The sequence below is a fragment of the Symphalangus syndactylus genome, chromosome 24, assembly GCF_028878055.3.
Source record: "Symphalangus syndactylus isolate Jambi chromosome 24, NHGRI_mSymSyn1-v2.1_pri, whole genome shotgun sequence".
NCBI classification, from domain to species: domain Eukaryota; kingdom Metazoa; phylum Chordata; class Mammalia; order Primates; family Hylobatidae; genus Symphalangus; species Symphalangus syndactylus.
In genome coordinates, this window is record NC_072446.2 from 19,242,827 (window position 1) to 19,267,357 (window position 24,531).

General features: G+C 44.2%; 1 protein-coding gene across 4 annotated transcripts in view; it reads right to left on the reverse strand.

Moving 5' to 3' along the window:
- The window catches only part of TSHZ2 (teashirt zinc finger homeobox 2), a 520,957-nt gene that overhangs the window by 211,984 nt on the left and 284,442 nt on the right, over positions 1-24,531 (reverse strand). The window contains exons 2-3 of one of the 4 annotated variants that reach the window (XM_063634235.1): positions 17,312-20,257; positions 11,153-11,183 (exon numbers count right to left, since the gene is read on the reverse strand). In XM_063634235.1, the coding sequence (XP_063490305.1) occupies positions 11,182-11,183; positions 17,312-20,257 (2,948 nt within the window). In that variant the 3' untranslated portion in view covers positions 11,153-11,181. Of the gene's footprint in view, positions 1-11,152; positions 11,184-17,149; positions 20,258-24,531 lie in introns of those variants that run through there. The other 3 variants (XM_055265201.2, XM_063634234.1, XM_055265200.2) reach the window with 3 other exon arrangements.

Genomic DNA, 24,531 nt, shown 5'->3' on the forward strand with positions numbered 1-24,531 from the left:
ACCCAGTAGCTAGAGTGATCTTCTAAAAATGAAAGTAGGCCGGGTGTGGTGGCTCATGCCTATAATCCCAGAACTTTGGAAGGTTGAGGCAGGTGGATCACCTGAGGGCAGGAGTTTGAGACTAGTCTGGCCAACATAGTGAAACCTGTCTCCACTAAAAATACAAAATTAGTCAGGCGTGGTGGCGCATGCCTGTAATTCCAGTTACTCAGGACGCTGAGGAAGGAGAATCACTTGAACCCAGGAGGCAGAGGTCGCAGTGAGCCAAGATTGCACCATTGCACTCCAGCCTGGGCAAAAAGAGTGAAACTCCATCTCAAACAAAGAAAGAAAGTAGATCATGCCACATGCCTGTTTAAGCCGCTTCAATGGCTTCCCATTGGACCTAAGGAAAAATAAATCCAATGTTCTTTTATTTCCCCACCCAGTTAGCATGGTCTCAAAAAATCCAAAGTTCTTAGCATGTTCTACAAAGCCCTGACTTGTCCCATGCCCATCCCACAATTCATGTCCCACCCCTGGATGCCCAGCTCATGACACTCCGGCCTTTCTCTGAATCAAACATATCAGCCCTGCTCCTGTTTCTCCTGCCTGGGATGTTCGGCCTCCAAGTTGCCACATGACTCCTGTCTTTTCAGTCTCCTCTATTTGAAGTAGGTGGCCCTGTCACAGTCCCTTGCACTACCCCATATTTCCTTGGTAGCCCCTCATTCTCAGAAATTGTTACTTGTATTTATGTGCTCAATAGATGTTAGCCCTTAGTATTATTGTCAACCTGCATCCCCTGTTTCTCTTATTCTCTGGTGTAGCCCAGGACTCAGAACAGAGCCTGGCACACAGCAGTTCCTCCAAGAGTTAGCATAGACATTTCTTACCCCGGATGCACAAACATCCTGGCAGAGTGTTAGTCCGTTCTACAGCAGGCTGAAAATGTTTCTTACATGCTCATACTTTTCTGGCTGTGCAAAGCCTGCAGATTCGTTTGCACTGGGCTTCTATTAGATGCTGGGGACTGTGCTTCATGTTTTGTGTAATTTATGTATTTGATCTGCCTTCCAGATGAGAGACATAAGTATTATTGTCATTTCACCCATGGTGGATGCAAAGGGAAGTATAATCACTTCCTAGACAGTATGTCCCTTTCTCCCTCTCTCTTTTCCTTCCTTCCTTTCTTTTATCCAATATTTATAGAGTCTGGGTTCCAAGGAATACAACAGGAAGCCAATCAGATGCAGCCTCTGCCCTCCCAGAGCTTTGAGGTGGAGGTCGACCTTGTATCCAGTGTCAACTGGAGGCTCAGTTAAAAGTCCACTTCTTGGCCGGGTGTGGTGGCTCACGCCTGTAATCCCAGCACTTTGGGAGGCCGAGGTGGGCAGACCACGAAGTTAAGAGTTCAAGACCAGCCTGACCAACATGGTGAAACCCTATCTCTACTAAATATACAAAAATTAGCCAGGCTTGGTGGCGCGTGCCTGTAATCCCAGCTACTCAGGAGGCTGAGGCTGGATAATCGCTTGAACCAGGGAGGCAGAGGTTGCAGTGAGCCGAGATCACACCACTGCACTCCAGCCTGGCAACAGAGCAAGACTCCGTCACAAAAGAAAAAAAAAGTCCACTTCTCCACTCACTTCCCAGCCCTGCAAAGTCAATTTCATGGAAAAAATGCTCCAATATTTCACAAAGCAAACCTCAATTTAATGTATCTGTCTCTATGATCATGAAAAGACAAAGTTTGTGCACCCAAGGAGAAGCCATTGTATGCACACCCACCAGTCACCTGTCTGTTCAGCCTCCTCTCTCTGCCATCTGCTCCCCAAAACTGGTCTCTCTCCTATCATACTGAGCCACGTGCATTCTCTGGAATGAACCACACACACCCTGTCACTTAACAAGACTTTACTCTTGCCGTTCCTTCTTTCTGCAACACTTTTCCCTCTTATCCACCTGGCTAGCTCCTTTTCATCATTCCAGACTCAGCCTAGATCTCTTCTTGCTTGGTTAGACTTCTTTGACCCCTCTTTTCCCCACTGGCTCTGTACTTCTGTTGTGCTAGCAGTGAGCAGAGGCTAAGCCTTGTGGTTTCATTGTCTTCCTTCTGTGATGGGCAGCAAACATTCTGAGGGCAGGGCTGTTAGACCTGTTCACCCAGCCTCAATTCTAGGGGTGCTATATTTTAGTTATTATGAGAGTAGTCTTGTTAATTGAGGACTTCTACATGCCTGATACAGGGCTAGGCAGGTGCTTAGTGGGTTGTATTTAATTTTATCTTTATAACAACATGTGAGCTCAGCCTTCCTGCTGCCGCTTGATAGAAGAGACAACTGAGGTTCAAAGAAGTGGTGTGCCCTGACCCAGGTCCCTCAGCCAGGAAGAGGAGACCCAGCCCTGGAGCCAGACTCCAGCAGTTCCAGGACCCATGTTTTTCCCCACTGAGCTTAGCTGCTGTGTGTTTCCTTCTCAGGATTTCTAGGCATCAGGAACTCCCTGTCTCTGGAGACTGCACGTCGGGCCTCCCCTCCACTTACAAGGGCCTCGCATCTTTCATCCTCTTACATTTCTGGGATGACGAGGTCCTGATTGGCTCTTTGACTTCTAAGCCAGAGCAGAGACTATCCAATAGGGACCCATCTCCATGGTTACTGCTCACGGGAGAGTCTAACGAAAGGCAGCAGGGGGAAAAGTGGAGGCTCCTGCAAGTACAGGGGGAGGGGGATTCATAAACAATTAAACATGACAAAATCCTCTGGTGAACAAAAATAGAATTATTTGACTGTGAAATTGAGTAATGTAGCATTGAAAAAAGCATAACCTGAAACATCATTTTTTTTCTCCATCGATAAAAAAACACCAGATAAAACCATGCACATTTGAAGTGCCAGTTTGCTGAAGGCCCCGAGTGGTAGAAAGTTGCCTTGGTCAAAGATTTGAACTTTGGGGATATTTAAGCTTTTTTTGGGGGGGAGGCATTCATCTTTTCTCTCCTTCAAATAAGTGGTGTGTCTGCATCTCACGCTTTGGTGTACTGTGCACAGAATTTCACCAAGGGATGCCAGAATGGTGCTGACATTTTGGCCACAATTCTGGCTTCAGGCAAATCCTCCATTTGTCTACACTTAGTTTCCAGCTTTGCTACTTACTAGCTGTGTGGACTTCCTGGTCACTTCACGTCTCTGAGGGCTGGTTTCTTCACCTGTAAGCTGGGTGCAATCATAGTTCCTTCTTTATAGAATTTAGGAGAAAGATTAATTGAGATAGTATACATAAGGCACTAGCACCTTAGGACTCAGAGCTTGGCCTCTCGGGAGGCAATAGTTGGGCTCTGGTACTCCACATCAGTCATTAACTCAAGGCCAGCCAGGGGCACACACTTGCAGGCACCAAGGGTGCTCTGTGTGTGCAAACAGAGTAGCTCCAGGAGCTGGGAGATGTCCCCAGAGGAGAGCTGCAGGTGTATCTATTAGAGGGGAAAACAAGCAGAAGCCAGGCGTGGGCACAAGGATATAGTATCAGAAATCCAAAGGCATCTCCACCATACCCTCTACAGGTGCATTTCACTGTGTGTGGGCCAGATTCTTACATAGCTCCCAGTTTTATTGAAAAATGCCTCAGTTTCCCTAAAGGTAAATTAGTAAATGAAGGTAGGGTCTCCATCTACCTCTCAGAGATGATATGAGAATATATTATTTTATATAAAAAAGGATTAAAAGAAGAGGTTCCTTTCACTTCATTGTTACTGATAATATAATTAACCTATATGGTGATTCAAACAGTGCTCAATAAATGTTAGTTCTCTGTCAATATCAATGACATGGATATTTCTGACAATGGACACTGTGCCAGGCACTATTCTAAGTTCGTGTGTTACAACATTTAATCATCATCATATCCTCATCATCAGATCCTCCTCCTCCTCCTCATCATCACCATCATCATATCGTCATGATCATCACCATCATCACCATCTTCACTGAAAACTCCAGTGCAGTTCTTCCCAAGCATGGCTTAGCCACCAGCAAATGTGTGTTGTAGCAAGTGGGGCTTTGCAAAGTGGCTGGTGGCAGGAAGAGAATGGGAAAGTCGGAGGGAAGGAAATGCAGGTTAATGCTACATTCCATTTTTTCTCAGGGGCAGATCTTTCATCCCCTCCCAACCCTAACAGAGCTGTTTTAGATAAATCTATACTTACAATCTCTCTTTATTCCTTCAAATAAAGTGGCACCATCCGTTTCACATCTTAATTTAAACCTTAAGTAAATGAAAGGGTTTTTTTCTTTAAAGTAGGTGATCAAGGGCTAGGGGTCGAGGGGAAGGGAATCGAGAGGAAAGCAGTTCCTCAGGCACTTGCTCTGTGTGCCAGATCCAGGCTGACACTCCCCACCCCTGTACACCATCTGACCTAATCCTCAACACAAACTAAGGCAGGAGACAGGGGGCTGTAAGGACATACGCTGCCATCAAATCTGTGCCAGCCTCTTTTATCTATCTGAACCTATATTATTTTTAAGTCCTCACAGCATCACTGAAAGATGAGTATTATTAGTTGGAATTTTAAGGATGAGAAAACTGACCCTCAGGGAGAATAACTGACTTGCCCCGGCTCCAACAGTAAGTGGCTCTGATGGGATTTGAACCCAGGTGTGTCTGACCCCAAAGCCTGATCTGACCTCTGACAGTCGAGATAAAAATAACAGCTCAGATTTGCTGAGCATCTACTATAATTTAAGTGGTATTTGTGGACAATGTGGGGTTAAAACCCTCACCATGGCCTCGTGAAGAAGGGACTATTGTTTGTTCCAGTCAACAGGTGAGCAACCTGGGGTTTAGTGAAATTAAATAGCCATCCAAGATAGATCTTTAAAATAACCACCATTTGTTGTTCATTCACTGTTGTATTTATATTGAAGATTCAGCCTTTGAGGCCTACCCCAAGACTCATCACAGGGAAAGAAGAGGCAAAACAAAGATGTAAGCCCAGGAAGACCGGTTCCATCCCACACATGCTTAGCCATGAAGTGGTACGCGAATCCTGTTTCTAAGTCACGCTATTGCCCGGATAGGCAGTCTTTTCTCCTCCTGCTTGAGTTCTTCCCTCGTATTGCCATGTCTTGGCCCATGTCTGGATTTGTAGATCATCTCGGGTCCCAAAGTTCAGAACATCTGAATTTCTCAATTATAAGGATCCACCCCCATTCCTTAATTGGTTCCCATCTTTGTTGATGTGACACAAAATGAATAGTAAGTAGTTCAATTTAGGTCTGTATCTTGCACAAACTTCTTTCATATTCTGCGCAGAACATATAATGTATTGGAAGCTCCAACATGAAAATGGAAAGGTGTTTTTGACCAAAGACTTCCAAATGCCTGCCCCCTGCCTTTTCTATGCAATTCTTCAGTTCAAATCCACACTTTCTCCCGAAAATGCCTCCAAATGCTCCATTCCCAAGTGGCCAAGCCAACTCCCTTGCACACTGAGTCTCCATGGACTTTGCTTTGCTTCACCGGAAGCAGTCCAGGGAGGGTTAAGATTCAGGCTCTGGCTGGGAGTTTGAGTCCCACCTTCAACCCTCAGCAGCTGCGTGACCTTGGACAATCACTTGAGCTCTTAAAGCTCCAGTTTTCTCAGCAGCACAGGGGGAATAGTAATAAAAATGCCTATTTCAAAAAGTTGTTGCAAGAATTAAGAAGGGTACTATGTGAAAAGTGCTTAGCCTGAGCTTAGCACATATGAGGCATTCAATAAATATCGGTGTCGATGAGTATGTCAGCACTCATTTATTCCTTACTTAGTTTTATTTACTAAGTGTTTGTGAGTATCTGACCTTGACTATTGCAAGCATCTAACATCTACTGGGCATCTTTAAACAGCCCTTTGTAGGTATAGACAGGAGATGACATGACTACAAGAGTCATGTGGTAGAAGGAACACACGTGTAGGGTCTAAGCTGGACTCCCATCCTCTCTCTGCCATGGACTGCAAGGCTGAGGCTTTTCATTATTTCTAAGCCTCAGTTTCCTCTTATGTAAAATGGATGACTATCACCCATCCAGTGAGATTATTGAAAGACGTGAATAGCGCCTTTAAGGATCTGAGCACAGGCTGAAATATTAAGAGAAACTGCATCACTGGAGCCTCATTTCACACCATCTGTGCTCTCTCTCTTCCTTCCAGCTCACTGGCTTTCTGTCAGGCGCCTGTAGTTGTCCCTCTTCTCACTGGCCTCGGAGCCTGGACACAGGCTCTTCCCTCTGCCTGGAACACACTTCCTGTTTCAGCTTGCTAGCTCTGAGGCCCTTCTCATCTTCCCTCAAGGCCTACCCCGATCTCAGTGCCAGGTCAAAGCCTCCGCTAGAGACTTTGTGTCCTCGCAGCCTCATAGGTGGTACTCCTACCAGTGCTATCAACGTTCACCTGTGTGGTTATAGAATCATCATTGAGACCGGGCGTGCTGGCTCATGCCTGTAATACCAGCACTTTGGGAGGCCGACGAGGGCAAATCACCTGAGGTCAGGAGTTTGAGATCAGCCTGGCCAACATGGTGAAACGCCTTCTCTACTAAAAACACAGAAAATTAGCTAAGCGCGGTGGCAGTGCCTGTAAGGTCAGCTACTCAGGAGGCTGAGGAGGGAGAATTGCTTGAACCTGGTAGATGGAGGTTGCAGTGAGCCGAGATCGCACCACTGCACTCCAGCCTGGATGACAGAGTGAGGTTCTGTCTCAAAAAAAAAAAAAAAAAAAAAAAGAAAAGTCATTGATCGGCCTCCCCTGCTAGACTAGAACTCCACATGGCCAAGAAGTGTCATTGTTTGTGATTCTGCTCTATCCCTAGAGCCTTGTATAGGGCTTGAGAAAAAGTACATGCACACAAATACTTTTGGATTTATGAATGATACAATTAACTATTATTATAGCCATATTATTCTTACTAGTAGTAATGATGGGACAATGAGAATTATTTTTTGGTATTTCAGAAAATCCAAGGTAAATGGTTTCTTATTTGAGGTGAGAGTGCATAGGTGCATTGAGAGAACAAACTGTGTTGCCTTGAACTAGAAAGTGATCACGTAAGTGGAGGGGTGGAAACACAGGGGCCCAGCCTTGTCAGAGCTTGAATGTACAGAAAACAATTTCTGGACGTGGGGCAGAGCGCACAAATTGAACTTCTTTTTGTTTCCAGACGATTTCCTTTTCTGTTGTTCTCTTTTCATGCTGTGTCCCTCCTTCATCTCTCTTCTCCTGACTTCTTTCTGCTTATCTTGCGAGTCTCAGAATCGGGGCTCCCATGCAGGAAGCCCTCCTGGACTGCCCGTGTCCTCCTCCACCCTTGACCCCCATTCTGGGTTAGATGTTTCTCCTTGGTGTTCCCATAAAACCCAGTAAGTCTAACTGCTTAGATCTTATCCCACTGCAGGTAAAATTGGTGTAGCTGTGGCCAAATATCTTCTCTCGAGCCTCAGTCTAAAGTGGAGGGTCAGACTCTAAGCTTTCCAAGGGCTGGGAGCTCCCATTTTTCCCTTTTATAGTCTCAGTGCCTGTAAGAAGTGTCTGATAAATATTGGTAAAAAGAAAGAAAGGAAGGGAGGGAAGAAAGGAGGGAGGGAGGAAGGGAAAACACATTTCTCTTAGATTGCTCTCCTGCGCCTCTCTGTCCTGAAGAAGTCTTTCTGGTTTTCTGCTGAAGTGTGGGACGTTCAGAATAAGAAAGAACAAAATTAATTACTTATGTGTATGTAAAACCTTCCTCTCTTTCAAAAGTGACAGCAAGAAGTGAACAAAAATCACCAGGTGGGCCAGACCTGTGCCTCCCCAACAAGGAGCAGCCACAGAATGTCACCAATTCTCAGGAATAATCAAGCCGCGGGGCTTCCCCGAGGGAGCCGGGGAGGTGGCATTTACTGCCATGGCGCCTATTATACAACAGAAAAAGAAAGACCAGCTCACAGAGGTGGGCTGAGCCCCCACGGAGTAGGTTAACGCTGCGGGGCTGGAGGAGGAGAGGAACAGCAGCTTCCCCTGTGTTGTACCTGGCAGCCACCAGACCTCCTTTCCTCCTTCCTAACTCCCCTGCCATGACTTGCTGCACCCCCACCCTGTCCCTGCTCGCCTCCAACACCCCTCAAGCCTCTCTCATGCTTGCCAGTCTCTCCCCTGTCTCGGCCTTTGTGGCATTGAAAATGTGAAATTTAGTATCTTCCAAGCTCCCTAAGTGTGCCTTCCCTGTCTGGCTCAATGCATTTGAATGTTCTCACTGGGATTTTCTTTGGATATGTGAAGTCTGTTAGCTGTGTGGCCTGGGGCAAGTCACTGAACCTCTCTAGGCCTTATTTCTCCCCATCTCCCCTACCCCTGAATGCTCTGACCCTGGCCTCTTTCTCCAGTTTTCATTTTCAATGCTCTCCCCTTGCTCCCCAAGCTGTGTCTCCCCTGACCCCTGATACATCTGCAGATCCACCAGGCCTGCTCTCGCCTTCGGTGGTTGGAGAGGAGCAGGTACTCTTACTGCTTCTTGGGAACCCCTCTTTCTAAGTGCTTCTTGGCCAGTCTCAACATAAATAGACTCTCCCAATGAGGCCTTCCCTGAGCTCCCTGTAAACTGGCAGGCCATGGTGCCCTCTGGCCCTCCACACTGCCTTGTTTTCCATCATTATGACACTTTTTGTCTGTCCATCTCCCCGACAGGAATGCCAGCTCCTAACCTACAGCGAGTGCTCCCTGTAGAGCACCCGAGTGAATAAAGGGAGAAGCTTTGTATAAAAAAAATTCAACACATATCACGGAACAATAACTTGAAGGCTAACTTCATTGAACAAAATCTCCTTTAGCCATAGTCCTTTGCCTACTGGCACGAGTGCTGGGTAGCTTGCAAGGCACATATTTAGGCTAAAGTTGGTGAAACTTGAGAAACACTTGCTCATTCTGGACATCCATCCTTTGGGCTGGGGGTTTTGGCATGCAAGAAGATTCCACTCTTTGTAGCAAATACAGCCAAGGCACCATTACACATGTTCAAAAATCAGCTCATTAAGACTATGCACTTTAAAGGCACCATGCTTTGAAACATCGTCTGTTCCATATACACCGAAGATGAGCACTGGCGGCCCAGTGCTACATAAGGAGCCCTGTGCTCCGATTCTGATGGCTGTGGCCTGGAGTCTCAGTTCCGCTACCTGCTGCTGTGAGTCTTGGGCACCTGAAACACCTTCTCTGAGCCTCAGCTTTCTCATCTCTAATATGGGTATAATATTTACCTTGCAGTTTTGCTGTGAGGATTAGACAAATACCATAGGTCAAATGTGCTGGGTAACAGCATTGACTAAATATCTTAAGGATTAGAGAACATACACCATTTCACAAGCTATGCCGGCAATGAGTATTGTGCCCTAAGGCAAGAGACGTATTAGTAGAAGGCAAAAGATTTATATAACCTGAAAAGAAACCAGAGTATATCAGGAGAGCAGGGTGACCAACTCACCTGGTTTGTCTGGAATTTTCTGGTTTCAATCTCAAATCCCTGGAACCCTCCTGGCCAAGTCCTGGGTAAGCCTGAATGATTGGTTCCTCTCCAGGGTTGCCCAGCCTGCCCCCCTCCTCTGACTAGCAGCAACTTGACGAAATCTTCAGAAGAAGGAAGTAGAGTTTCCTAGAAAACAGCCCAGTATCCTCTGAGATGGGGAGAAGTGGCATTCATGTAACAGCCCAAAGCCCTGGTGGGGTTACCTTGGGGGAGAGGGGACAAAGAACACCAAGAAACAGGGCCAGTGTCTCCACCTGACCTGCCACCAGATCCAGGGGCTGCGAGCTAGCAGCCTAGGAGTTGAATCTGGTCTCTGATGTACTTTGTTTGGCTTGAAGGGTGTTCAGAACAAAAACAACAAAACAAACTAAAACCCAAACCAAACCAAACCAAAACACATCCATAAAAAAAAACCCTCTCGACTAAAACACTGGGGGGCTCACACAAAGATCTGGATTTACTACTACTTTGGAAACCACTGGTGCTGTGCAAGGCCTCCTTGCTTCCCTGTGACAGCCCCTGCTGGCATACTAGGCTCCTCCAGGTCATTGCCCAGCCCTGGGAGCACTTGTATTCATGATCCCTAATATTTGGGCACCGGTATCCACTGTTTGCTACAAATAATCCTTCAACAGTCTTGATGCTGAATGCCAGTTTTAAGGGAAATTTGTGTTTATTTATGGCTATGAAGTGTGGGTAGGTGGGAGATGATTCCGTGGCAAGACAAACTTGCCCAAAATTCATTGAGAAAAAGCTCTTGATCACTGGGTCTCAACAATCAGAAGATGTCTGAGTTGGAAAGTATCTATTTTTTGTTTATTTTCACAGATAAAAGGTATAGAATCAGCCCCACGGAAACACCTTCTGTGCCTAAATATTTTCTGTGCCTCCTGCAAGTCAACAAATAACGACACAAAGAAATACATGAACGTGTTCCAGGAAACAAACCAAACCAAACAACCATTTTCCATATACTCCTGGCTTCTTGGGCTTCCGGAGGCGAATGTTCTCAACAGCTACACAGAGTTCTGTAAAACCCCCAAATGTGACATGCGCCTGTGGCTGCTGGCATCCCTTTTCCCTCCAGGTGAGCCTCACATAACATTTACACTGGATTTAACGGGAGAACATGACATGCACTGATTTTCAACAAACTCCTGATCTTCCAGGAGAGAGTCAGGAAAGAAAGCAACTGCACACCAAATCCTCTTCTATTTTGGTACCCTTAACACATTCCCTTATCTCCCTGGCCTACATATCATTGAACAAACTGCCCTGCGATTCTTGCAGGGCGTGGCGTCATGACTGATTTAAAATCCCTGCATTGCTAAAACTGCATTGTTCTTCATCAAGTTGAGTCATTTTTATGTGAAGTGTCAAGCTCCCTAACAAATAACTCCTGCCAGACAAATCAAGTTCCTCGTCTTAGAGCCGAGGCTAAATAGTTTATAGCTTTAATCTGCTCACCGAGGTGTGCAGTCTATGACAGTAATTATAAATGCAAGGAGAAATTATAGCTGAATGCTTTAACTGCATTAGGAGCCGTTTGATGAACAATCATGAACGCCTGCTCATTTCCAACAATAGAGGGCAAGTTAGTGTCAATGCGTTAGAGAGATTTCAGTTCTGCATGGCTTTTTCTCCCATTTACCATGGAATGTCACTTGTCTCCTAGAAAGTAGAAAAAAGCATCGTGGAAAGCTTTAAACTTAATAGTTAAAAAAAAAAAAAAAGACAAAGAGAAATGCAGGGAAAACTGTTTATCATTATGACTTCTTTTTCTCTGTTTGTTTGGCGGCAGGTTGGGTTTCAAATTAGCTCAGTGAAGGTAACTGCTTGTTTACTTAGTAGAGGCCTTTAAAAAAATCCTCCCCAAGCCATTTTTGAGAGGTCTTTATGGAGAAAGACTTCTTTGCAGGAAGGCAAGTTCAAAATCCTGACAGGGAGCAGCTCTGGTGATTGCGTGTCCCTCCACCAGATTCTGCTCCTCATCCGCAACCACCTAAGCTAATGACACAGTTTAGCTCTTTATTTTCCCCTCCTCACTTTCGCAGAAAGACGTTTTTAATTTAGCTGAAGAATTACACAAATGTATTTTAAAGACATAAATCCATATAAAAAATATGAGCTAATTAAAACATTGCACTCCCTGTCGCTCATGGATTTTCAATTTAGTGAAAGAAAAAAAGAATTGCATCTGGTTAAATGAAAAGATGATACTGATGGCAGATTGGAGTAAATGAAAAATAATGTTACTCTATATTAAAGCACCAAATTATACACGTCAGGATTGAGCATTCAAAAGTCCAAATGAGAGGAGAAGGTGCAATGGAGGCTGAGATGCATACACAGATATTTTTGAAAAAATGCAAACGTTAAGGAAGACGATGCATTGGTTTCTTGCTGCCTGAGAGATGCTAAAGTCTTGTACTTGACGCTGTTTCCTCAGTTCTCATTTTGTTTCCCTAAAATGAATTCCTGAGGGTCAGAATGAGGATGTTCTTTTTTAATCTTAGGTATACGTATTTTCACTGGAATTTGGGTCATTTCTTGGTTAGACACCATATGGCAAATGTATAATTACCTGATTGAACAAGAGCATTAAAAGAAAGAGAACAAGGATGTTCTGCTTCACCCTGCAGGTCAGTCCTGGGCCCCCGAGTTGCAATGTTTGATAGCTGGAGCCTCCAAAAGGCCCAGGAAAGTGTCCTTTCTCCTCTCAACTCTTAGGCCACATTTTACAGCTTTCTCTCTGGGCTGTTGGAGGTACATCCAGCCATGAGTATTGCCTAGCAACCATCAGGCAAGGAGGAGGAAACCAAGGAGCAGGAGAAAGCTGATGAGCACTGGAGAGTCCTGGGTTCAAATCCTACCTCCAGGTTTAGTTTTGTGTTCTTGGACAAATCATGAAACTCTTTGAGCTTTGGTTTACCTCTCTGCAAAATGAGGATAATATGAATAATTATGCCTGAGTTACAAAAAGAGGCCAGTCAACGGTAGTTTCACTGTCATTGTTATCTGAATCAAAGAGCAGGTTGAGGTTTTGCAGGATGATTAATTAGTTAGAGTTGAGAAGTTGCTGCGAGTTCTCTATGCTGCAGGTGAGGCTACAGAGCATGGTAAGAGCATGTAGTGGCTCTGCCTAGAACTTGCTTTTCTTATAGACCTACTATGTGCTTTTCTTGTAAACCTACTATGGGCTTTAAGGAACATAATTAATACATTTAATTCTTACAACCTTCCTATGAGAAGGATATTATGTCCACATCATATAGATGTAGGAGTGGGACATGTCTTCATGAAGCGGGTCAGTTGGGGGTTAAACTCAGCATTCTTTTCCGAACACTGCCTCTGAGACCACTGTTCCCCATCCTGGCTTCCCCCAGAACCAGGCAGAGCCACCTCCTGTGTGCTCCTTTCAGCATTTCCCCTACAGTTTTTCATCTATTAGTCTGCCACTAGCCTCAAAGGCAGACTCTTGTCCTGGTTATGGTTTACTCCCTGGGAATTAGCAGAGTGCTTGCTGTGGAACGATGGCTTTCTAGATACGTCATAATGAATGAGTGAGGCTCAGAGACTGTAGGACCTTGGGGAATTCAGGCAGAATCTCTCTGCCTCCATTTTCTCTTCCCTATCATGTGTGACTCAACCTCTACTTCATAGGGCTGTTTGTGAGAATAAAGCAAAATAATGTTTGCAAAGTGCTTGCTGCAAGGCTTGGCACATTTTCCGATTATAATAGGTAGAACTTCTGGTTCACTATTATACTTCCATTGTTAAATATAATAGACTCCGGTGCATAGTAAAAGCACAACCAATATTTGTTGAAGGATGAAAGGAATGCAGGGCGGGAAGAAAAGAAGGAAGGAAAGAAGAAAAAAGGAAGGAAAGAAGGGAAAGAGGAAGGAATGAAGGAACAAAGGAGGGAAAAGAGGATGAAAGGAAGGAATATTTATTTAATGGAGGAAGGAATGGTTGATGCCATTAATAGACATTAATTTGTCCAGGCTATTTTGTTCTTCCCAACTGCCACATAATCTATGCTGTTAGGGTTGCCAGATTTAGCTAATAAAAATACAGGATGCCTAGTTAAATTTGAATTCTGATAAACAATGAATACTTTTAAAATACAAGTATGGCCCATACAATATTTGAGCCAGGCTTATACTCAAAACATATTTGTCATTTATCTGAAATATAAATTTAACTGGACATCCATTCTGTATTTTGTCTGGCAACCTTACGTGCTTTTCACCCTGAACATGTGTTTTTATCAAGCCGCCCCCAACAGAAGTGGCAGCTCATTGGACTAGAATACCTTCCTGCCAACGATTTCAAGGCTAGGTGTGCTGTTAAACTTGTACACTATATTACACGGTAATGACAATAATTTCAAGCCTTTATGCATTTCAGACTCATTGATTTGCTCTCTGTTTAATTTCTATTAGTCAAGAGCATGTGGCTTTTAAAGATATATACAAATACATATTGAAATTGTTTTAGATTACTTATGACCTAAAATAGAGATGCACACTCAATATTTTCTTTTTTTTTTTTTTTTTGGAGACGGAGTCTCGCTCTGCTGTCACCCAGGCTGGAGTGCAGTGGCACGATCTCGGCTCACTGCAAGCTCCGCCTCCCAGGTTCACGCCATTCTCCTGCCTCAGCCTCTCCTAGTAGCTGGGACTACAGGCGCCTGCCACCATGCCCGGCTAATTTTTTGTATTTTTAGTAGAGACAGGGTTTCACCGTGGTCTCGACCTCCTGACCTCATGATCCGCCCGCCTCGGCCTCCTAAAGTGCTGGGATTACAAGCGTGAGCCACCGCGCCCGGCCCACACTTAATATTTTCTAATGAAATTTTTAATGAAAAGATGCATTTAATATTTGGCACAGCATTTTGCAGGATTTAAGATGTATCTGGTAAAGGAAAGAAAATTCAGATCAAAAGTTGTGTCTTTCGAAAAACATAGATAGGTTAAAGGTCTCACGTTTTCCATGAAATCTTGATCATACTTTCTAAAACATCATGTCACTTTGCACAGTTTGTGCTATTACGCATTACAACTAAGAGTAGAGTTCCAGACAATGTCATTTCATGTCCATTTACAAACCTTACATGCATCATTCTAAGCAATGGGCAAGGTATTGCATAAATGTCATTCTAAAAGAGGACCACAGGGATGGAGGCATTTTTTTCTAAAGTGACCAAAGCACCAAGAATCGACCTTTGTACAGATGGGGGAAACATTCAGGTCGGTAGGAGTATTTTTAGGATGAACACAAACACAGCCAGTACCTGCACCATCTTTTCTGTTTACAAAACATACACACACACCCATGGCTTTGAGTGAGTCCCAAACACTCAAACCTGTTTTTCTGCAGTCCTCTCAGAACCACAGCCTAATGGTGCTTGTAAGGATGGAGCTTTGGTTTTGTATAATGAAAACGCCAATACGGTGCTTTCGAGGTCCAAATTAGATATACTCATCCTGTACAAATGCAGAGAGGTGCCAAAATGGCTACCTTATCTATGTATTTAATGGATTTATACAACCTTTTGTATATGTTTTTCCAAATTATTGGTTCACCTTTGAATCCCTAGAACAGGTATCAAACATTCCAGATTCTGACTGACGATGGATCAAGCTTTCTTTTCCTTACCTCTCCCTATCTACATATCACAGTGTTTTGGCAATTATATTAATTTTCTAAAAAAGATTACAAACCTAACAGGTGGAAAAGTGGTCTTTGTTATAGCACAAATAAATATTACCTGTTTGTCCTCTTCACCATGATTTCAACCCACCACTATTGGATTTGAAATATCTTTCTTCTCTCTAGGTATTCCGTGTATGCCCCCCCCCCCCTTTTTTTTTTAAGAACCAGGAAAACATAATGGCAAGTTATTTAAGATTTAAAATGTTATGTAGCAAATAGAGGATGCTGTCGAGCCCCAAGCTCAGGTGTGAATTCAATGGATGCATTTTGGCTTTTCTTTCAATTCTGTGAGCTGAACAAATCATGCTTGGAAAGAATGAGAAGAATCTGCCAATAACACATTTAACCATCATGATAAAAACATGCGAACCAAAAAGATAGTCTTCATTTGGGGCCAGATAGCAATTAGAGTTATAGAAGGACTCCTCTCCATCAGAAGCATAGATCTCCTCACTCAGGGGAAAGTCCCAGGTCAAATATTTTAACTTTTTATTTCATCTTGGCCATCTTCACACCCAGTAAACCTCTGTCTGATGTGAAGCAAGCCCAAAGCCATGCCATCTAAATACCGCTCTCTACCTGGAACTCTCCTGGTGTCCTACCTTTCTAGCTTGTTCTGAAAGTCTTCTATTTGTAAACCAAAGCTCTGACAATAGGGTGTGGTGGGCGATTATGTGTTATTAGTTTTTCATATTTGATTGTGAATTAATTAAGAGCTAATTAATTAGGAGCAAATCTGTAACTTAGCATGACATAAACTGGATTGGTCAGCACAGAAGGTTTAGTTCAGGTTGGGTTCCCGTCTTGGGGAATGGCCGAAGGTAGAGGACCACCTGAACACATAGGAGGGCCCTTAATGTGTGGGGGCATCGTGCTGGAAGGGAGAGGAAAAGAAGCAGAGAAAACACAAATAGGCAAATGAAACAGATTTGTTAAGACCCAGCTTTGCTTATACTCAACATTTGAAAATCGCTGGTGAAACTAATCTGCCAATGCATTTGACCTTGGTCTCTGCCCTGTTTCCTAAAAATGACACAAATGGTCTGGGCGTGGGTGACTATATAAGGCATGGAACTTCTATGATACATGATGCAAATTATCTTCAAGCTATGAGACTCCATGCACATTAACATAAGTGTACAGAAAGCCATTTGTTTCTTTATGTGAAATGAAACCTCAGGGCACACATTGCCTCTATCTTTGTTAAAGGTGGGCTCTAATATTGGTCTATCCACAAGAAAACCAAAAGATGAAAGAAGAAAATAAGCTTCTTCTCTTTTCATCTCAATGTTCTGCAAAGAAGAATATTTTTCTACCAACCTGTTAAGGGCACATGCTCATTCATAGGACACTTAATGTAGAAAATAACCAAAGGGAAGAGGTGGAAGGTGGCAATTGTTAAAAGTAAGCTGCAAAAAAGCATTCATTACAAGTAACAATCATAAAGACAACTTTAAGCTATTCATGAGCTGATTAAGGAATCTCTATATAGCAACTACTTCTAGCACTCTCCAATCTTTCTTCCATTGCTCACCTTTTTGTCACTTTATAAGACATTGGCATTGCTATGGAAAGGTGAGGTGGTGAAATGGAATGGTGACAGAAGTTAGTATCTAATAATTAAAGTGAAAGATAGCCTTGGCTGGACACTGGAGCTTGCTTTGGGTAATTCAGGATTATGGATGATGAAGGCCTAATAAAAGCAGTAGTAATCTGTGAACTTTATCTCTCTCAACCCGTTTTATTCTAGTTCCCAGCTCTGAACCAGAGGACTTGAGAGAATGATTAGGACTTAGTTTTCATGTTCTGGTCTTTCATAAAAATTAATCCTACTCCAGCAAGCTACTATCCTGCTTGGCATTGGGAGATGCTAGCTGCCTCTAAGCACACCCAACTCCCTGTAAGAAGCTCCTTACCAGGCTAGTCGCAATGCCTCGGAGCAAACCCATACCTGCAGAGCTATTCTTCATCCACGTCTGTTACAAACTGTGAATGGTGTTCGGGTGACTTGCTGTGCGTTTTGCTTAGGTGGAGTTTTACCGCATGTTTGCTCACAAATGTCCGACAGCACAACTTACACTTGAATTTAGAGTCTGTGTCCTCTTCGGCAGCTATTGTTTCCGGAGACCTCTGAGCCGACGATACCCGGGAGATCTCTTGCTCCACCTTGCTTTGCTGGTCCACTGACAAGCGGGTCATGTCCTTCATTTGGAAACCCAGGTGAGATTCTAAGTGACTGATGTAGGTAGAAGGGGTTCTGAACTGGGAGGCACAGTCACTGCAATAAAAGATGGGGTGGCCTTTGTCCATGTTTTTCAGAAATTTTGTCCCGCCCGTTTTCCTAAGCTGGTACTTGACGTTGGCCAGCCAGTGACTGATAGTGGTCATTGAGAGTCCCGTAAACTTGGAGATTTGCATACGCTCTTGTGGGCCCAGATCAGACAGCAGGTATTTGCCCTCTGATGTCTGGAAGAGACTCGAGGCAAACTGGGCTTGTAGAATCAGAAGATGCTGAGGATTCCAGTTGGACTGCCGGCCTTTTCTTTTATGCAAAGTTGAGACTTCACTGGAGACATCCTCAAAGCGCCTGACATCCATTTCCAGCTTCATGGGAGGGACCCTGGAGGAGGAGGCTGGCTTTGGGGTGGTGGCTTTGGGGAGGACTTTGACCATGTCGGCAATGTCAGACAGAGCGTGCTTCTGAGGTGGGGACGTACAGGATTGTGCTTGCGAGGACTCAGCTTTCTTGCTTTTGGACTTGGTCAGGTCGATGGGCTGATCGTTGTTCTCAAACAGGTAACGCCTGGACATACTGGCTGACCTTGTGGAGGCGGGACTCAAGACTGGCTTGTCCATGACACTGAGATTCGACTTGTGGAACATGGAAATTGTGCTTGAACTTGGGCTGGAGCAGGAAGGTGAGCGCAAGGGCTCCGTGGCTTTGCCCAGGTGATTGTTCAGGACAGACTGCAGGGCGCTGAGCGGGTTGATGCATGGCAGGGCCGGGGCGTGGTTGGCGAGGGCGCACCCGTTGCTCAGAGCAGATGTGGGCTCCAGGGGCTGGGGTTTCTCCTTCTCGCTGCCCTCTTTCATCAGCTTGTCCTCCTCCTTCAGGGGACCCAGCTCTGTCTTTTTGGCTTCTGGAGGTGTTTCACTTTTGCGGAAAGAATCGCCCTCACTGTGGCTGAAAGATGAGGCCTCTTCATGGGGACTTTCTTTCCCACACTCCTTCACCGCTTCATCTTTGTCTTCTGACTCCATCTTGACTTGAGTGTAAGCGGCCAGGTGTGTGGGCATAGAAACCAGTGGCATCACTTTCCACTTTGGTGCAATGGGCCTCAGCTTGTTGGTGAGATTAGGCCGGATCTGCAGTACCTGGGATCCCATAGGCAAAGGCGGCTTGGTGCCCTCAGACAGCTGGTAGGCTGCGTGGATGCTGGGGTAGGCACTCCAGCTGGGGGCCCCGTTTTGGGCTTTGTTGATGGCTGTGGTGACAGTATTTTCCAAAGATTTCAAAATGTCCCCTCCACCCTTTGAGCCGTCTTCCAAGTCCTCCTCCCTTAGGTATTGATATTTGATTGTAGGGTCTAAAGGTTTTTGTAGAGGATCTTCATAGTCCTCACTTTTTGCGACTTTCTCATCCTTGCTGGTTTCCTCCGGCCTTTCTTTTTTACTCTCTTTCTTTAACTCAGTTGTAGAGGCTGTACAATCTGATGCTGAGTTACTGGATGGCTTGGGAGCCAGAGAATCACTGTTTGGGGCCTCGGACAATGACTGCATTTTCTCCACCGCTAGCGGGTCTAATACCAGCTGCTTCCCTTTCTTGGAGGCAGAGCTGGTGACCTTGAGAAAGTGACCTGTGACCATCATGTGGGTGGTGAGCTGCTGCAAGGTGTCATGGGAGCTCCCACACTCCATGCACTTTAAGATCTGGGACTTGCAGGCCTCAAACTGCCAGGTGTAGCTGGCTCCATTTTGGTAGCCATAGCGGTTGTTGGAGGACAACTGCAAGTTGGCGTTCTTGTGAGAAGAAAAAGAATCTGCAAAAGATCCTGTGGTTGAATCGGGGGAACACGGCCGATTGACATCAAAAACGCGTTTCTTAGCCGGGGTGACCATTTTCGAGGAAATGGTTGGGACTGGCTCCTTCAAAGGCACTTTTTGGTAATGTTTTGTTTTAATCATGTGGACGCTCAAATCTTGGAGGGAATCGAAGGAGTCGCCACAAAACATACATTTCAGAACCTTTTGAGCATCCTCTTTGTCCATATCCTGGAAAGCCCTTTTCCGGGGCTTTGAATAGCTCATGGGTCTGAGCTTGTCCTTTTTGCGGTTGTCATCTTGATAGTGGCCCGTTTCATTCATATGCACAGTCAACTCGACTAGGGTGTCATAGGCCGCGCTGCACTGTCGGCATCGGAATCTGCTGGCCCCCGTGAACACAGTCCCGCACATCTTGCTGCTCTGCCGGTACAACTGCACCGAGCTGAACAGGCTGGGTTTCGAGACGGACCTAGAAGGCAAGTTCTGCTGCAGGCTTTTGGACAGAGCGTCTTGGTGCCAATCAAAATCACTCTTGTTGCTGCCGTTTCGGGTGTCACAGTTCCTCCTCTCACTATTGGACAGCTTGAAGCCAAGGCCCAGGCCTGACCAGTAGGAATCCGACAGGATGTTGGCGTAGACAGCGGTCATTTTATCCATGCAATTGTGTGCTTCGTTTGGAAGCTTGACGCGAGTGTTTGCTTTCTTGTCCGAGGCATCTCGGCCGCAGACACTCTTGATGTCCGACACCTGATCACTGGCGTCGCTCAGCAGAGACTCGTTCTCGGCATCCTGATTGGACAAATGACTTCCTGGAGAGTTCTGGTAGCTGAAGCAGCCTTTTTGCTCTGGGCCCGTTTCTAGCTCCTCGTCCGTCCCTGTGTCATTGCCACCCTGCAGTTGAGCTACTGAACTGCTGTCTTCCTCCTCCTCTTCTTCTTTTATTTCCTCCTCTTCTTTCAGCTGTTCCTCCTGGGCGTAGCCTGCAAGAGAAGAAGAAGAGATGAAACGACAGTAACAGGCTCCATATTCCATTCCAATTTCCTCACATAGACTAAGTGCTTCCCATGCCGAACTGAACAATGATTTAACCTACACTTTTATGCACTGTGAGCAGTGGACACAGGAAAAGCCAAATGGTGTCTTTCGTGCAATCTACTGCTTTTTTTTTTTAATTGGCAGGAGTCATAATTCTTTATAAATGCCTAGGATCCCAAGTTAATAATTTTCAGGTTTAAGGAATATCTTTCTAATATTCCTGTAATGGGATAGTTGCTAAATTCATGTGTATGACTTTTAGGAAATCTGGATTGAAATTCATATCCCATTAAAGTCATATCTCTACAGGAAAGAATATTGGCTCATACGGAGACTAAGACTTGACTCTTGGCATCTAGATGGTAAAGTTTACCAAGGCACTTGGATATATTGGCATATAACCATATAAATAAATCATTTTTGAGTGCTCAGAAGTAATTTGGATGCACAGCCATTATATTTTTTGATAGCCACTGTCTTTTTGCTGTAACATTTTTATTTGTAGAGAATCACACAGCAGGAAGAGAGATTATGGGGTATGCAAATAAAATCTTCTGTTGATAGTTGAAAAATTATATAAGCTCAGTAAATATAATGACTTGAAAATAATCGCAAATGGTGCTAGAATGGGAGATTTGGCGACTATCTTATTATTCTAAAACAGGTTTATGAAGACCTTTCCAGACAAGGTTGAAAATGCCCTCTCGATCTTGTGCCTGTAATTTCAAATGCACTGTGATTTGTGGGTACCCGTCATGAGATGCCAATTATATATTTGATTTGTAGATGCAAAATGCTATTGGGGATGCATGCTTTCTCTTCTCTGAAAGGATTTAGGACCAGTAATTGCATAGGGAAAATGAAGACATGAGCGAGCTGGTGCAAAGGGAATTAATGGGCAAATATCCATCAATGGAGATGGGGAATGTGACATTATGCCTATGGGCTCATTTTCTTCACCTGGCCTTTTCAAAGCCATGCAGATAAAATGCAGCCAAAGAAGTCCCAAAGAAAAAGAGATCCAGTTTTAGGTTTGCAAGGCCTGCACGATCTTAATGCAATATTTTCTTTATGAACTTCTATCTCCTCTCTCTGTGCAGGTAGCAACTTGGGGAAAAACCTTAGAGAAGGCTCTGTTATTTCCAGTCACTAAGGACAAAGCTTGGAAAAGGAGTGGCCATGTGCTGGAGGTCCGTCCTGTGAGGCAGGCACAGAGAATTAGAAGAGAAGGGGATTTGCTAGGATAAAGCAGCTACAATCAGCAACTCCAAAGGCTGCCACTGCTGCTGCTGCTGAAGATAAAGAATATTTATTGAGCAATTGCTGTCTCCTAGGAAGTAAGCTAAACACTGCAAATGCATTCTTTCATTTTGTCTTAATATCTGCATGAAGTAGCCACTATTATTTTCATTTCACAGAGGGGGAAACTGAGGCTTTAAGGAAATTCACCCAAGGCCACACAGCTAGCGTTGCACATAGCTAGCGTTGGACATACACCCAAGTCTGCCTGATGGGAGAATGCCCGAATGCAGCAGATGCTGCTGTCTTTGTATTGCCAACCTAACGAAGAAGAACCCTTTGATGAGACCCAAAGGCTAAAGGTTAAGCAGTGGAATTTCATTGAAATATCACTAAATAGATAACCACATCACAGGGAAAAACTGTGGGAAAACTGGAGATAAGAGCCATGATTTTAGTGACAGAATACCATAAAACAAGATGAAATGTATAAATTCAGTCTAGCCACGAGTTTTATGGTTGCGTTAGTTATTTTACTGCTATTGGTGTTGTGTGTTTTACCTTCCTAGCAAATTGACAGGTGGATTTTTTATTAAATTGGCATTACTGGTCTCTAGTCTCAAAAATTGGTTTGAAAAAACAACAACTACTCAATCTAGTCAAAAAACCATGAATAAGTGGTCACAACTTGCAGGAAAAGTGTAGTTTAAAATGACCGTATGGCCAAATTAGATTATTCCTGTCGGTATCATCCCATTTTCTTTTTCCTGGATTAACTTGTATGTTTGCAAAAAATAGATATACCATTCAAAGAGAAAGTCTCTGTTATAAAATTAATAAACTAAATAACAACTGATAAAATAAGTTGTTACTGAGCCAAGTAACATACATCAGAGAATCAGACAAATTTCATCAATCAAATAGGGTCACTTTGAGAATGAAGGGGTGCTATTACTCTGGAACATACGCTGGGTCAGCAGGTATTCATCAGATTGTTCCAGGCCAACTAAGACATGTGACAACACCTATGGGTAACGTAATCACAGCAACAAAGAAGCAAGTAAAGAAATCTGGGGATTTGGTGGCCACGAGGACTTTCTGTCATCACAATTGGCTAACGGCATTTCTGGGTTTCATTCATCTCAGTATTTTCAGTGCCTGGTACCGTGCCTGACATCTAGCAAGAAGTTGGGAAGTAATTCATGTTATTTTGTGTGTACTTTGATGAAATATACATACATGCACTCTAATGCTTGCACCTGTGCGTACACACACACACACACACACACACACAATCTGCCCACCCAATATAGTCATTTTCAAACTAGGAGACAAGAAGTGTTCTTTTTTTTTTTTTCCACTGACATTTGGAAGCAGAGCTTTCTGGACCAGCTCAACCTCACAATCTACTTTGTCCTTCTAAATGGATTCCCCAGAAGAAAAGTCAGAGACAGCAAACGCCTCCCCCACAATACAGATAAAATTTTCTGCTTAATTAGGCATTGACATGTTTACTATAACCTTTACAGAAGAGTAACTCGTGCTGAGAGACCCTTTTTGTCTGTTTTCCTCTGCAGAGCAGACTAAATCTCATGCACTGGATAAGGTAAGGCATTGAAAAGCCTCATACAAAAAGTGCCAAACATCTGTCAAAGTAAGTGTATTTTAACAATGGCTGAGGGTTCCAAGGAGTTTTTTTTAAAAAAACACATTTCAATATTATACATCTAAAACTGTTCACTTGACTTAAGTGATTTTGTTTGCCACCAGCAGTTGGGGCAAGAGAGGAAAGGCAGCCAGAACAGGGGTGATCTGGGTGAATAATGAGTATCAGTCTCTCTCTCTATTGAGACTCGTTTAATAAGATTGCATCTATGTGTAAGTCTTAGTATAAGTGGATGAGTGGCAAGTTTATTCTTATGAATACTTACTGAATGAAAGAAAACTATCACAGTTATGCCAAAGCATAGGACAAAAGAACTGTTCTCTACAGAACTTCCTTGTTGATTGGGGGTCAAAGATCAAACTTCATAGTGGCAAAAATTTCCTTTTCCAACCTAAATTTCCAGTTTCATCCATTTCCCCAGCTTGACTCTGGCCACATGAGATGTCCTCATTCCTGGAACAGCTGATTCATGAGCAAATCCGGTCCATTCTTTGACTGAACTACTGACTCAAGAGACCATTTTTCTCCCACTCCATGGCCACTGCTCTAGCCTGGGCCACCATATTGTCCCCTAGGTTGGACAATAAGCTTCCTGTTTCTACTTCCCACAGTCTGCTCTTCAGTGAACTGCTAGAAGATTCTTTGTAAAAGGGATTAGGTCATGACGTCCCTCTGTTTTAACTCCTGCAGTGTCTTTCTGTTGCACTTACAATAAAATCTCAACCCTTAGCATGGTCTACAAGAGCCTGCAGGATGTGCCCTAGGCCAACCTCCCTGCCCCTCTCTCAGCACCCATGGCCTTCTCTTCATGCCTAGGAAACAATAATCTACTTGCTCCTCCTTGACCCCGCCAATCCTTCTCCTGACTGAGGCTTTCTGCCTTTGCAGATTTTTCTGACCAAAAAGTTCTTCGTCTGCACCATCACATAGCGGGTTCCATCAAGTCTCAGCTCCAATGGGCCCTTCTCAGTGAGACCTTTTCTGATGTCTCCCCTGTTCTGTGTAACTATCCATCACATCACCCTACTGCCTGAAATCCCTGGAGCACTTACCAGACTCCGAAATAAGTCCATTTGTTTATTGATTGATGTCTTCTTTTACTGAATGCAAGGTTAGAATATCTATCCCCATGCAGTCAGAATGCTCCTCCCCAGTGCTCAATTCACATCCTGGCACAGAGTGATGTCCACAAACTATTTGAGTGAATGAATGAATAGATTACACAGTACAAAGGATTATTCCAGCTGCAAACTCTGGCTCCATTCCTCAGCAGTGCAATTGGTACTTCTGGTGGGTAAAGATCTCCCCACCCTC